General features: G+C 41.1%; 1 protein-coding gene across 4 annotated transcripts in view; it reads left to right on the forward strand.

The window, feature by feature from the left end:
* LOC133409593 (inactive phospholipase D5-like) overlaps positions 1-15,163 on the forward strand; it is a 31,722-nt gene that overhangs the window by 2,420 nt on the left and 14,139 nt on the right. The window contains exon 1 of one of the 4 annotated variants that reach the window (XM_061689827.1): positions 3,689-3,895. The exons of 2 other annotated variants lie outside the window; for them this stretch is intronic. In XM_061689827.1, coding sequence (XP_061545811.1) covers positions 3,890-3,895 — 6 coding nt within the window. In that variant the 5' untranslated portion in view covers positions 3,689-3,889. Of the gene's footprint in view, positions 1-3,688; positions 3,896-12,239; positions 12,290-15,163 lie in introns of those variants that run through there. One more of the 4 variants, XM_061689828.1, reaches the window with a different exon arrangement.

The following is a 15,163-nucleotide window of genomic DNA, read 5'->3' on the forward strand; positions in this document are numbered from 1 at the left end:
CGGACCTTTGCTGGACAAAGCCATGATGATGTTTTAAATACACAACGTGTAATTCCTTTTGTTTAATGTTCAGTTTGACGGTAAAGTAGAAAAAACACGCAAGCATGGCTAGAACATGGAAACTCAACAAACAGGAAGACTACAGCTGAGATTCGAACCCAGGAAAGACCATTTCAACTTGCTTAACTTTAAAATAGGTCAATTTATCCGCAACATAACAGGTCCACTGAGCATTGTTCATTGCAGGTAAACAATACCGGGACTGCACAGATTGCCTGGAGGTATGGAATAGATGTGAAATGGAGGCCGTGTGTTGAATATTTGATGCTGGAAGGGAGCTGAGGCTCTCCCACAAAGTTGTCATGAGGAATTAGCCTTCACTACACACTGCTTGATGCCCCATCCACACAAAACTGCTTGAGAAACACATTTCATCTTCATGTAATATCATGAAAATGGTTGCTAAGTGTTGACATTTTATGTTGTAAGAGCACGCAGACGCACATTCACACACACACACACACACGCACGCACAAACATTTGTCTTTATTCACAATGTCATTAACAGTAGACAAGTAAAAATGCTCATTTGGCTTAAAGTCCATGTTAAGATGAGGATTCATGTTTATATTGTCATTACACCACAGTAGCTCATTATTTTTAGTGAAGACAACAATTTTGTCTCCCTCTATTGCACATCTAAATGAGATGCGTATAAAACCTGGCAGTTAAACTTGAGTAAATAAGATTTATTGTGTACCTGTACTGACAAAATGGAGATTTACGACCACAAATCCAGTAGAGGGCGCAATCGCCAAATGTTAGAAATACAACTAGCTCTGTTGCATTTTTGGGGTTGTTTGTTTACAATCTAATCTAATCTAATCTAATCTAATCTAATCTAATCTAATCTAATCTAATAATCAAAAAAATATTAGGACAACAACTGAACACCCCCTTATTGAAGCTGCTCCTTTTGTCATCCCTAGAAAACCAGAAAAAGGCGTAGAAAAACCTCACTGAGCTGATGTCTTATGGTTTCATGGTTCAAATTCCCGTTAGCCAAAAGTATTTGGACAAGACAACACTAGCAAACCCTTGTTGAAATCTATTATATTGGAATGAGTGTCACAAAAATAGCCATAAAGAAAACTACTAAAAAGCATAAGATGAAAATTGAGTAAAATTCAAAAATTAGACAAGCTAAGGGAGGTTCGTTCCACTGTGATATCCAAATTGCATCGTAAATATCAACCTTGCAGCATTTCCTGTTGGGCTGAGGCACACAGAATGGGCATTTCATAACCCAATTAATTCATCCCTCCCTTCATCCCTCTCTTGCATCTCGACTCGTCAACATGTTTTGTATCGATTGCTCAGAAAGTTCACTCTGCAGTCTCACTATGTACTGCAAGAAACATTATGTCAAACCACGTAGCCAGTAAAAGGAGTGCAATATCATACGTATTTTCAGATAAAGATCGGAAATATTCTCAGCTGCAGACTTTGGGCACAAGGACACAATTCTTGAATCACTTTCATCTCCTCTCGGAGAGAACGCATCTAATTTTATGATATCGCGAACCTGCCAGGTGGTTGCTGCATATTAAAGAATGCCGGGATGCTTTATTCTGCTGTGGTTGAGTCACCTTACAACACAGTACTGTTAATTAGGCCAAATTTGAGCAATTCTCCTCCCTTGCGATCAAAGGCAGCAAACGGCTGATTATCGAATGTCTCTCAAAGATTATCCTGACTGATTACCATGTGGTGTGGGGTGTTTTATTTTTCCTCCTTGATCTGCTTCGGATACAATTGGGCTGATGATTGTAAATGTTAAATCTGGTCAATATTTAAAGCGGCGTACACACATGCCAAAAATCAGGCCAAATTTGAACATTTGCCATCCTTTGTGATCAAAATCAGCAAAGGCCCAATCATCTGATGTCTGTAAAAGATTATACCACGAGATTATCTTGTGCTCTGGGGCGTGTTAAGAGTGACATTTCCAGTACACCACACACATACTGTATGGTGACTTTTTTTCTTCATCATGTCTGGGATTGCTCACATTTTAAAATCCGTTTAAGATTTAAAACTTTGGTATGTGTGTGTGTACCAAGCTTCAAGAAACCATTGTGAAAAATTGCATTGTATACGGGCACCTATTTTTGATTTATAGCCATTTTTATACAGTTTAGCGAGAAGGGGGAAAAAAAACTCCTGTGAGTCACTTGCTCCCACTTTTGTGGGAGATTGGAGATGGACTAGCAGTCTTTACATTGTTTCTGGTTTTCTTACTGTCAACTGAAATACATAGGCAACTTGGGGTTAGTGAGAATAAACAGACAAAACAAAACCTGCAAATAGCTGTATATGTTTATGTCTTATGTACAGTATATGTATATATATATAACACTACCAGAATTACTTGGTTGGAATCTTACGTGAATTAAATTTGTTCCGAATAAAGGTTGTAATATTTTATACAAATAGTAAATAGTTTGAGAACAAGCAAACTTTGAGAATAAAGTTGTATTTCTACCGAGGAAAAAAATTTGTAACATTACCAGAGTAAAGTTGTATTTTCCTTATTAAAAAAGTTTTAATTTTGTGAGAACGTCATATTTTACTCAAATTTTTTTTGTGTTATATTACAAGCTTATCATAATAGAACAAAGATGTATATTTTCGAGAAATAATATTTCGAGAAAAGTGGTATTTGCTGACAGAAAAGTCATAATATTGAGAATAAAGTCCTATTTTTTCTGAGAAAAAAAATATACATACATATTACAGTACAGTACATATTTTTTCATAAAAAATATTCATAATCTTGCAAAATGTTATAAAATAAAACGTTTTTATACCTAAAAAAGTAATTGTATCAGGAGTTTTATTGTAATTTTCCACAAACACTAGTTGTATTTTGTCGAGAAAAAAAAACATCTTTAAAAATACTTAAATCTTAATGATTTCATTCCATCCAACCGGGTTTCACGTTTCCATAAAAGTGTTGAAAATCTGTTAAATTTCAATCCCATCTGTTTTTTTTGTTTTTTTGTATTTTTTACAAGTGCCCCCTACAGGTGCTTCTTTGTCTCTGTACGGCCTGTGGAGCTGAATGTCAATTCAGCTCCACAGGAACTGAATGTCAATGTGGACGCATTAAAAAAGAGTCTCAAATACCACACCGCAGCTTTCACCATCTTTAAAGAAGAGCGGAAGGAAATAGGATATCTTAAAGTGTGTGTGTATGCATATTTGCTGACGTTAACAAATAAGCACAAACAACAAAGGTTTGATAATGCTAAATATTCCAAATGTTGCACCATTTGGCAGCACTTGTAAGCAATATCCTACATGTGTGTGTTTGTGTGTGTGTGTGCATGTGTGGGTCCGTGCGTGTGTGTGTGTGTGTTTGTGTGTGAGGGCAGGGCAACTCAGCATCACACACACACACACACATGCACCATCACATAAGGATACAATGAGAGGAGACAAAAGGGAAGCAAGAGCTGGACCTTCTATTTATTCTCCCTTTCCCTCCCACTTTCAGTGTCCATAAGGGAGAAGTAAGAGAAACGTGAGCTCTCTATTACAGCGAGAGGGGAGAGAGAGAGAGAGTGAGAGGAGGAGGGAGGGAGGGAGGGATGGATGGATGGAAGGAGGAAGGATGGGAGGAGGAAGCGGGAGAGTTAGAAAGAGGTGGACGAACACACGATGCGCGGACAGAGACACAAGGAGTAGAGCTAGGAAAGAAGAAATGCAGAAAGTAGAGATGCAGATAGATAGATAGATAGATAGATAGATAGATAGATAGATAGATAGATAGATAGATAGATAGAGATACTCTTTCTCTTTATCAGCTCCAAGCGAGGGATGCATCATGAAGGTGAGTTCTAATGACTAGAAATGACTTCTGTGAACATATGTGCTTCTTTGATGCATGTGCATGATATACAATACAGTACAGCACGGTTTAATTGCTGCCTCCAGTCCTGTAGGTGGCAGTAAGGCACGTTACTAAGTGACTGGCAACCTTAGAAAGAAAGATTGAAAGATTGTAGATTCCTCATAGATACCCGCTTACTGTTTATGGCTGAATTTGACAGTAAGATTCATGTATAATTCTCTAAGAAATGAAGGGAAATGTCTGGTGGTGGGAAAACAATGTTTATCCATTGTTTAATTCCATTAAACATGCTTTCCTCGCAATTGGCTGTCGTTTATTAGAATGTGCAGGTGTAGCTAATATTATAATGTCCTTAAAGATGACCATGTGATGGACAGTCCTTGATACTGCCAGAGTCAAAAATGAATTGTGATGAATTTGAAATGTGGTCAAATAAAGCCAATGGGGTCTTAGAATTGAGCCCTGTGGGATGCCACAAACTGCCAAGATATGATGGTTTTAAATTGGGAGGGGCATAAGCATGAATTTCCTGATTTGAATTCAAACCAAGTACTAGTGCTGTTTAAATAAGAACAACCAATTAAAACGGGAGAGGTTGGTCTTTTACGTTTTGCAGTTAAGTTCAGATGGAGAAGAAAAAAATAAACAAAACACTGAAAACGCTGTAATAGGCAGGCAACAATTATCCCAAATTGTACTCACCCAGGCGGCACTGTGGACGACTGGTTAGAGCGTCTGCCTCACAGTTCTGAGGACCGGGGTTCAATCCCTGGCCCTGCCTGTGTGGAGTTTGCATGTTCTCCCCGTGCCTGCATGGGTTTTCTCCGGGCACTGCGGTTTCCTCCCACATCCCAAAAACATGCAAGGTAGGTTAATTGACAACTCTAAATTTCCCGTAGGTGTGAATGTGAGTGTGAATGGTTGTTTGTTTGTATGTGCCCTGCGATTGGCTGGCAACCAGTTCAGGGTGTACCCCGTCTCCTGCCCGATGATAGCTGGGATAGGCACCAGCACGCCCGCGTAACCTAGTGAGGAGAAGCGGCACAGAAAATGGATGGATGGTTGTACTCACCCACCGACATTTTAAAATACATCCACTTTTTCACCCGTTTTTAGGGTCTAAAATCTCAAAACAACATAGTTTTACCCTGTTTCCTGTTCAAAAACAGTGTTGCCTTTCAGGCAATGCATGACCAAAATGAGAATTACTGATTACTGAGTTTAATTCGTTCAGTGATCGAGCTTGTAACTCAATTTACTGATATATCAAATACATTTTCCCTGTTGAAATAATAATAATCTGTTCGAGCGAGAGAGAGTGAGAGAGACAGAGAGAGAGAGAGAAATTAAATATGAAATTTTTGTTGCGTGTGTGTGGAGGGGGCCCTTAGTGGGTTTTGAACGTTTTTTTGGTGTCAGTGAGAGCTGCTTTGGTGTGTTTGAGAGGAGGTTCTTGGGCGTTTGAGTTTTTTGAGTGTGTGAGAGATTTTTGTAGATGTGAGAGGTAAATGTTATTTTTTCCCCTGTACGGCACCGCCTCCGATCACAACATCGCAGACGACTACTTTTTAGGCGTTACATCACTATTGTTAAAGCAAGTAACTTTTACTGATTTCAGAGACGAGTCCAAAGTAACGTGATTACGTTCAGATTTAATGAGCGACGATTACAAAACATCTTTCCTTTTCCCTATCGCTTCTCACGCTGTACTTTCTCCTTGTTACCTTGTCCATCTGTCTCCCTCTGTGCCCCTGTGTGTCATTTCAAACCTGGCCACACCCCACTCCAGCCCTCCTTGACACTAAAAAAAAAAGTCATGTGGTTCCGTCACAAGTGTGACCCGCTCCGCTCACGGCATCCGTCTGCCGGGAGTGTCGTCATAGCGATGGTGATGAGCGAGTCGGGAAAGGAGAGGGGAAAAGATCCTTTTGTAATTCTGCTCACTCACACACTCTTGATATTGCTCAGTCGTGCACACACACACAGATGCAGGAGTTGGCAGAGTGAAGTGAGCGGAGACTGAAACACCTGAAACAGTGTCCATGGCAACGACACGACTGGCTCCAAAAAATAAATAAAAATATATTAAAGATCAAAGCCTACAGAAGGCTTGTTTACATTGAAGTGCTCAAATGGGAAGAGCCCAAAATTATTCATATCGACTTACTGGAAAACCCCCGTCCCTCTAATAGACGCCATGCCCCAAATAAGTCTTCGGGTGTGTTACCCACTTACAGAAAGATGCCCGCATTTGCGAGTTTGCACTATTTTAAAAAAGGTAATGAGCTACCTCATTTGTAATATTCATACATTTACAGAATCATTATGTGTCACCTTTCCTACATTATAATGTAATTACATGATCAACTCTGATTGCTGATGTTGTGTACGTGCGACTTAATGAGCTGCTTCTCGTGTGAGTGTTGGAGGAACTCAGTGGAACCCCCACCACTGCACTGCTGGCATGAAATAGTTGGGGGTCACAAATCAAATATATAGACACCACTAGAAGAGTGGAGAAAATTGCTTGTCTTGACATATTTCTGGATGCGTCTGCAACACGCACACACACACGCACACAGATAAACAGGGTCATAAATCAATTCAAGCAAGGCGGGAACGAACTACCATTTTTCAGTCAACCACATAAGAACGTACAGTATTTGCATATTTATGTTTCACATCAGACAGCACTGTGAAATAATGGTTATAAGGTCTGCCTCACAGTTCTAAGGTTCCGGGTTTGAATCCCAACACTAACTGTCCTGTGTGGTGTTTGCATGTTCTCCCAGTGCTTGTGTGGGTTTTTCTCCGTGTACTCCAGCCTCCTTCCACATTCCAAGAAAATGCTTGTTGGCTTCACTGAAGACTGAATTTTCCGTGCCACCGATTCTTAAATCTTCATTGTCTATTGATTTTGGGCAACTGCATACACTTCCCTATGCACTTCCTGTAGGTGCCATTTTCATTCAATGAGTTTGTCTAGGGATGGTCAAGTACTGATACCAGGTATCAGTATTGGTCCAATCCCGGCCTTATTTCAAGGTATTGGGTACTCCTGAAGGCTGCCGATACCAGCCACCGATACTTAAAGCAAAAAAATAAAATAAATAAATAAAAATCTTGACACCCACTAAGTCCTCCTTGCCAGTAGTTAGCGCTATATTGTGGCCGTTTGACACATCGGCGAAACCGTGTGTCATAAATAAAGGAAGGTCTTTGTCCATAATCATCTGTCATTGTGTTAATTGAAATTTTATGTATCAAAATTACTCATAGTATCGGTACTCGGTATCGATGAGTACTCAAGAGTAAATACTTGCATTGGTATCAGTCTAAAAACAAAAGTGGTATTGAACATCCCCACGTTTGTCCCTGTATTGTATTTAAGTATACCTTGCATTTCCTTTTTGCATCTTCACCAATTGGCCTCATCATTAAAACATTTGCTGTCACCTTTCGCTCAGCTTTGCTTTTGCTTCACAACATCACCAGTCGAGCAATTGAAGTGATTCATGCTGACCTTCTCCTCGCTTTTTTTCCCCGACATGGCGCTCATTTCATAAAAAGGTTAAAATCTGAGCATCTGCACTAGTAGTTTAACGAAGACTTTTTTTTTTTTTTTTTTAATTGAAATGTCTGTGTCAAGTCGGCCTTGTTTCATGCGAGACTGTTAACCCCGCCCCATATACTGTTCATCCAATGACCATGATAGACCGAGAGCGTTGTGACGAGGCAACCGGCTTCTACTTGCAGAAGTGGAGCCAACGGTGTGGGGGACAAAAGCTTGTAAAGACAATCAAAGCATTTTCACTTGTGCTTACAAAACTTTAAACACTACACTTCATACACTTGTCAATTGGTATGTGGATCCATGCATGTGGTGCATTCAGCGGACACCTTGCCAAACACAACATCGACAACTTCACTGAGCAATCAAGTATGTGTCGCTTATCAGAAGCTCTTTTTAGCTTTTGCCTTTGACATGAGTGTTTCATTCTGGCTGTGGCTTGAAAGTGGCAGATCTTCACCCAGCGTGGCTGCCAAGTCATTGGCGCAGCGACTCAGGCTAGTGGTTGTATTATGTATATTAAATGAATTGTGTCATCACATTTTGGCAAAATTCAGGCTTGCTCACAGAAACCTTTTCAGAAATAGGTGAATAAAAGCCTTTACTTGTTTTTTTAATTTCACACTTGAAGGATTCGCAGACATCCCAGGGAACCAACTACAGTATTTGTATGCAACCAATTAAAAATATTTTTTTTACAATCACACTCCCACATTCACAAACACACGCGCACACACACACTCACATGTATGCACACACTTACACATACAGTCACACATACACAAGCACAAACTCAATCACTCACACAGTCACTCACTCACTCACGCATACATACACACACACACACGCACGCACGCACACACACACACACACACACAATCAGTATAATGGAGGAGTGGAGGTAATGAGGCAATGTGATCCACCAGCTGGCATTGATGCAAACGTTGGTAAAAATGCAGGAGTTGGCAAAATCATCTGCTCTTCCGTAACACAAGAGCACTGTGGGAGTTTTGCCGCTACATTAATGGTGGAATCTAAATGTGACAGTCATCAGGAGGTTTGTATTGTTGCAGCCATCCTTTTACGATAGCCTTTGCCCTGTGAGTTGGAGCCTATGCCGGCTGATTTTGGGCGGGAGGCGAGATACACAGCTCAGTTTCAGGGTATTGGCAATCTTATAGTATAGGCCAGCTTTATGTAGATTAACAATTCTTTTTTTTTTTTTTTTTTTTTTTTTTTTAAACACCTAATTTAACTTAAAAATTTAACTGGTCGCCATTCACATCTGAAAAGACACATGACATCATGGCGCAAAAAGAGCTAATCAAGCCCAATTGTGCCCAATTAGTGTTGTGGTGATGGGGCAAACAACACTTTGGAAATCATTCGTCGACGGGGCGCAGTTTTCCTGATTGGAAAACATTTATCACCGGGCAGGTTGAGGGCGTGGAAATGTGTTACTTATTTGGATATCCCCCTTACCTGGATGCCTGGGGCCATTGCCCCGGCGCACCCACATCCCTGCACGCCATTGTGCCCAATTCTGACATTTCACTTTGAAATAAAGCATTACTCCCTCATATCACCTCACTGGTGGTCACCTTCCCGTTTCTCCTGAGCTTTCGTATCAAGCAGTATTTCCATCACAGGAACTATTGGAGGACTCTTGCGTATTTGGACGACGAGAGGTTTTTTCCAAATTAAGTTCCTGGGTTATTTATCGAGCGACAAAAAAGACCCTGCTCGGAGTGTAGTATTCTCAAAGGCCCCACCTTTAGGTTCTGAAGATAAGGTCTATGCTTTATTTTTAACAAATTACAAGTCACTGCGGTTAATGCAATAATCTGAAAAATGGGTCGGCCTTGTATTTCGTAGATGAAAGATGAAATGAATCTTTCGGTCCTCCTCGGGTGACTGGGTGGGTTTACAATGGGCTCGGGCCTCATCGCGGTTGACACGGCTCTCATGTTTTTTTAATGGCACTATCATTGACATATTGATTTTGTTTGGAGAGAGCCCCGGTGAGATCAATAGGGGGGGAGGGAAAACGAGGGCAGGCGCTGATGGAAAGGAGCCGAAAGAGGCCAAAATTCACGTCACTTGAGAGCGCTTCCATTTGTAGCCTCCAGGAAGTGTGGTGAAATTAAACTGGGAATTGAGCCTTCACTGGGTCGGGGGTGCATGTTGCTCTGTAAAGTCTTGGTGATTACCTCCGCCAAGTTTAAAACTGTGAGGTAGTTTTGATCATTGAGAACAATTGGATTTAGGTGAGAATCTGGATAAAGCTATTAAAAGTGTTTGGTTTTTTTCAGGCAAATCGTCAAACACAATCCTTCTCCGTTAACTAACAGTAATCTGTGAATCCAACAAAACTCTATGCAGCTCTGCTTACCTTATACAGGGGTGTCAAACTCATTTTCATTGCGGGCCACATCCCTCAGAGGGCTGTTATGACTGTGAAAACCATAAATACAATACCTCATCATATTATTTATATAATTGCCCATGCATTTGATTGTTATGTATTTTTAACAACAAATTTTATTTGAAATCAGTTAAGAAGGGACTGAAGTGAAAATAGATTATTCTAAAATCCGTTACCGTAAAGCAGCAGTACCAGAGTTACCGTAAAATTGCAATTTCTGTATAGCAAGACACAGAACGACACAATTTGCTTTAGTACATAAATAATGTGGCTGGACAGATCTGGCCCCTGGGCCTTGAGTTTGACACCGGTGCCTTTTGGCTGTGTGGAATTGCTTAAAAATGGCAGCTCTTTGCCCAGCCGAGCTTCCAAATCATGGGCAAAGAAACTTTTGTAGAAGATTACATTTTGGAGAGTCATTTGTTTTGATGATTAAACATTTGTTTTGATGATTAAACTATGATTTTACAATACTGCACGCCCGCGTACATCCTGCCTAGAACTCAAGTGGGATTCATATCGCTTCATTGAGACGATTCAATCCCTCGCTCAGCTCATCAGTAAGGCACTAATATTAATTGTTCTACTCAGTGGATAAAGAACAGGACTGTGAGTCATCTTATTGTCTGTCTTCATGTTTTTGCTGCACCGTTTGTGTTCAACCTGTTGCTTAAAGTGTTAAAGGACCGCATCGTAGATGCGAGTTAACATTAGCATGAAGCTAGCTGACTGAGGCTAAGCTATGAAGTTGTTTTAAGTACATCATTCTTTTTGTTTTATGTTTAGTTTGACAGTAAACTTCAACTGGGAGTGGCATTAAACTGCTTGAAGAAATTTAGGGGATAAATTGTTCACTATTTGCCAAAAATGCTGCTTGTTGTTAAGTGTGCTGAGTTCCCTGCCACCATATAGTACTTGTATCATGTTTGCGCACGCACGTCAAAGCAAAAAAGAAAACAGTCGAACGACAGCCAGTATCTTGAAGAAAGTCATAAGTCGAATCACTCGTATCTCAAGACACCACTATATTTCCTCAGTGACGATTGCTAATACTTGCTTGGCTTGCTGTAGTCATCATTGCTGCCAATGCAAACCTGAATTTCCTTTTGAGGATTAATAAAGTACCTAACCGACCCAGTTGGTGACATTTTACTTTTACAAAACAACTCCCCGGAAGGCCTTACCTGTTTCTGCTGATTTGTAGCCTGCTTGTCACTCGAATTCAAGCTGACCCAGTAACAACAGCGTCTGCCACTCGATCAGTCACAGTCGTCACCGCTGTCTACATTAATCTCTCTTGCCACCAAATTGACTGTCCCGCAACTGGCGGGGCTGGAATTGAAATCGTAAATTACACTTTTCACCGCCATAACAAACAAATTCCTCTCACACGCAACAACCACATGAACTCACTCAACCTCCGCGCCGACAGCCTAATGTGACAAAGAGGGGACCGTCTCCGAAGCGCTGGGTGTGCTCAAGTGGAGGCATTACTGAAAGGGTGAAAGGTAGGGATGGAGAGATGGAAGGAGTCCATCAGGAGCCAGTGCAGCGAGAAAAATGAGGATGTCAAACCCTGTGTAGGTTTGAGGGGCTTAAGAGAACTCTGCTAGGTGGACTCATCCCGGTGGAACTTTTGAAAGATGCCAAGTGCATGCCAAAGCAGCAGGTGGCGCAGAAACCCACACCTGCAAGACTATTTTAGCCAATGGCAATATATAATATTGTATAATATATAATATAATATATAATACCTTGACTTATGAGTTGAATTAATAATTTTCCCCATTAAATTGAATTGAATTGAAAGAACATCAATCATTCCAGCCCCCCAAAACCCACAACGTTTTGGGGGTTTTAGTCAAGAAAAATAGCACTGTATTGTGTTTAAAAAAACACAATTAAAGAGAACAAACAGAAATAAAATAGTTTCATAAAGTGTAATTACTGTACATAAGGGGCGTGGCTTAGTGAGTGACAACAGACCCTGGGGTTGAGTTGCCTGATTAGTTCAGTGTTTGTGTGTCATTTTCACTAAACAGTTGGAAGTGCATCGGTGACTGTGGCTCTCCTTGCACACATGCAAGGATATTACAGTTCCTTAACTGCTCCATTTTTTTTTTCACTTCACTTGAGCGGCAGCATATCCGAAGCTTGCTCGCGCCCATTTGTCACAGTTTGCCATTTTTGTCATGACAGACAACCAATCTGCCAGCCAATCACATTCTCCTAGCCACAGTGATACACCCCCTATTTCAGGCTTTGCTGATTATGCAATCAGTGTCCAACAGTCACAGAAATCGCAGAAAACATCGCTACCCTGTGAATCCCCTCTGCTGTCCATCCACAACCGGGAGTTCGGCCAAGACAAGTTTATGTGAGTTTCCCTGTTTTTGCTCTCTGTGAATCGTGGATTAAGACAACAGTGAAATCTGAGCATTTCCTGACTTGCTACCTGTGGATTACTAAGCATTGCATCACTTTGGCCCAAGACCCAATTCCTTATCTTCAAAGCCTGACCCTTTCGACTGTGAACTGCTCTGTATCCTGGCTTTGAATTGACCTGGCGCAGTTCATTTTAAATTGATTGTTAAAACATAGAAACATAGCGGAGATGCTCAGACACATCTGTGTTATCATGGAAGGAAATATGAAATTACCAAACAGGTCTGGTTTAAAGCAAGCTCCAAGAACTAAGTCAATGATTTCTGGCTTTTACTGTATGTGCATGCGGTCACTGTGTCACGCTAACAAGACGGCAAAATTATCACATTAAGCAGCGGTGGAAAACAGGCCGCGGTCCAGACGCTTTCAGATATTCATCGTCAGCTGCTTTGTAAACACTGTCTCACTCTGACTCCTCTGACCACTGAACATCTTTGTAAACATATGGCCACTTCCTCTCATAAAGCATATGTGCTTGAGGAAGGCCAGAACACTTTGACGCCTCTTCTGACTATCGGAGAAGAACATGATTAGATAACTCTACTGAGCTCGACTGACAGATTGTTGTTTGAGCACAACATTCAAATAAAAACATTCATACTGAGAGCAGTCTGGTTTACAAGGGACAGCCCAAATCAAATAAATCACCTTCAAACTCATGTTAAATGGAAGTCAGCACACACCTGCCATCATTTAAAGTGCCTCTGATTAACCCCAAATAAAGTTCAGATGTTCCAGTAGGCTTTTCCTGACATTTTGTTGTTGTTTCTTTGTAGCAGAAGGTTGAAGGTTTTGTGCTAATACTGACTGCATTTTGGAACTAATCAAAATTCCGTCCACCTTAACTAATGCCGCAGCAGATCGAAAAGTCCAAAGCATGATGCTGCCACCACCATCCTTCTCTGTAGGTATGGTATTCTTTTGGCGATAAGCAGTGTTGTGTTTGCTCAAAAACAAACCTTTTGGAATTATAGCCAAAAAGTTCAACCTTGGTTTCATCAGATTATAACAAAACCTTCCAAACACATGTGGAAAAAAATTGTTATGGTCTGATGAAACCAAGATTGAAATTTTTGCCATAATTGAAGGTTTTAAAAAAAATTTAACGCAATAATTAGTATCCATCCATCCATCCATTTTCTGAGCCGCTTATCCTTACAAGGGTCGCGGGAGTGCTGGAGCCTATCCCAGCTATCATCGGGCAGGAGGCGGGGTACACCCTGGACTGGTTGCCAGCCAATCGCAGGGCACATAGAAACAAACAATCATTCACACTCACATTCACACCTACGGGCAATTTAGAGTCTTCGATTAACCTATCATGCATGTTTTTGGGATGTGGGAGGAAACCGGAGTGTCCAGAGAAAACCCACACAGGCACGGGGAGAACATGCAAACTCCACACAGGCGGGGCCGGGGATTCAACCCCGGTCCTCAGAACTGTGAGGCAGACGCTCTAACCAGTCGTGCACCGTGCCGCCATAATTAGTTTCCCTTGTAACTAATTACAGTACATTTATAAAGGGGTATTTTAGTTACGAATCAAATGACTGTGCTTTGAGGGTAAATTAAGTAATAACTGTGACTCATTACTTTTTTAAATAGCCCAACACTTACACTAGCCCTCTTCAGGGATGGCCCAAATCAAGTAAACCAACTTTAACCCTTGTCCTAAGCCTAATCCTAACCAGTAACCCAATCCTAAACATATTAAGTAACCCTAACCCTCATGTGTAAAGTCCGTATATAGCAATAGGACAAACAAAGCATAAACAGAAATATGGTAGTTGAGCTTTCTACAGGTGACCATTTCATACTGCCCGAAAGAGCAAACATGAGTTCTTTCCATCCTTTGCTCGACTTTCACTGTGTCAGTCTGCTTTTGTTTGTGTGTCCATCACCCAAGTGCCTGCTCAGCCTTTCAACAGCTGAGTAATGCAGATACACACATTTCATTTCCTCAGCAGCAGTACCAGAGAGAGTCTGAAGAGCATCAAGCTAATCACAGATGCGTCACAAAAATCACAATGCCGATTCAATCAAAGGAACATTTATCTCTCAGGAACCAATATAATTAGGTACATCCAGAAAAGATGAATATGCTGCTTATATTTCACATTTGTATGATTTAAGGTAGACACGGGAGAGAAAGGAACATCGGAGACGAGACGCAGGCATCAGTTGAAATGCTAAACAAAGTGTCAAGACGGACAACAGTTAATAAAACATGACTCAACTGTACAGAGACGGCAATTTATTGGAAGTGAACTGCATTCCCGACACACACGCTCATATAAGAACACATGCATACAAACTTGTCTCGTCAGCAAATTACGTACTTGACAGCATTCTGCGATGCTGTTTTCCTGTCACTCATTGTGCATCTATGGGATTCAAGTTATTCTGTGTGTGTGTATGTGTGCATACACATACACATCCCTCAGCAACAAGATAAAAGTCCATCAGGTAAAAAAAGTTATCACAAAACCTAATGTCTGAAATTGAGTTCAGACATTTGTTTCTAAAAAGGTTACACACGTTTGAAGATAATCACTGAGGAAGACAATTGCTGAGCGCCTCGTTGCCGGCTGCGAGTGCATGCACGTCATGCAGAGTAAGACAGAAGAGCGCGGAGTGGGTGGGTATGATGTGAAAGCCAGTGTGTGGACAGCGGCTTCGTGCTGGCGTGGCCGCTGCAGAGCGCCAGCCAACGGAGGCCTGAGTTGATATATTTTTGTGGCTCAAACAGAGGGATGTATAGGCATAAGAAAGTTGCTAGATTAAGTAGCATTTTTTTATAGGTTGT

The sequence above is a fragment of the Phycodurus eques genome, chromosome 11 (genome assembly GCF_024500275.1).
Source record: "Phycodurus eques isolate BA_2022a chromosome 11, UOR_Pequ_1.1, whole genome shotgun sequence".
Lineage (NCBI taxonomy): Eukaryota > Metazoa > Chordata > Actinopteri > Syngnathiformes > Syngnathidae > Phycodurus > Phycodurus eques.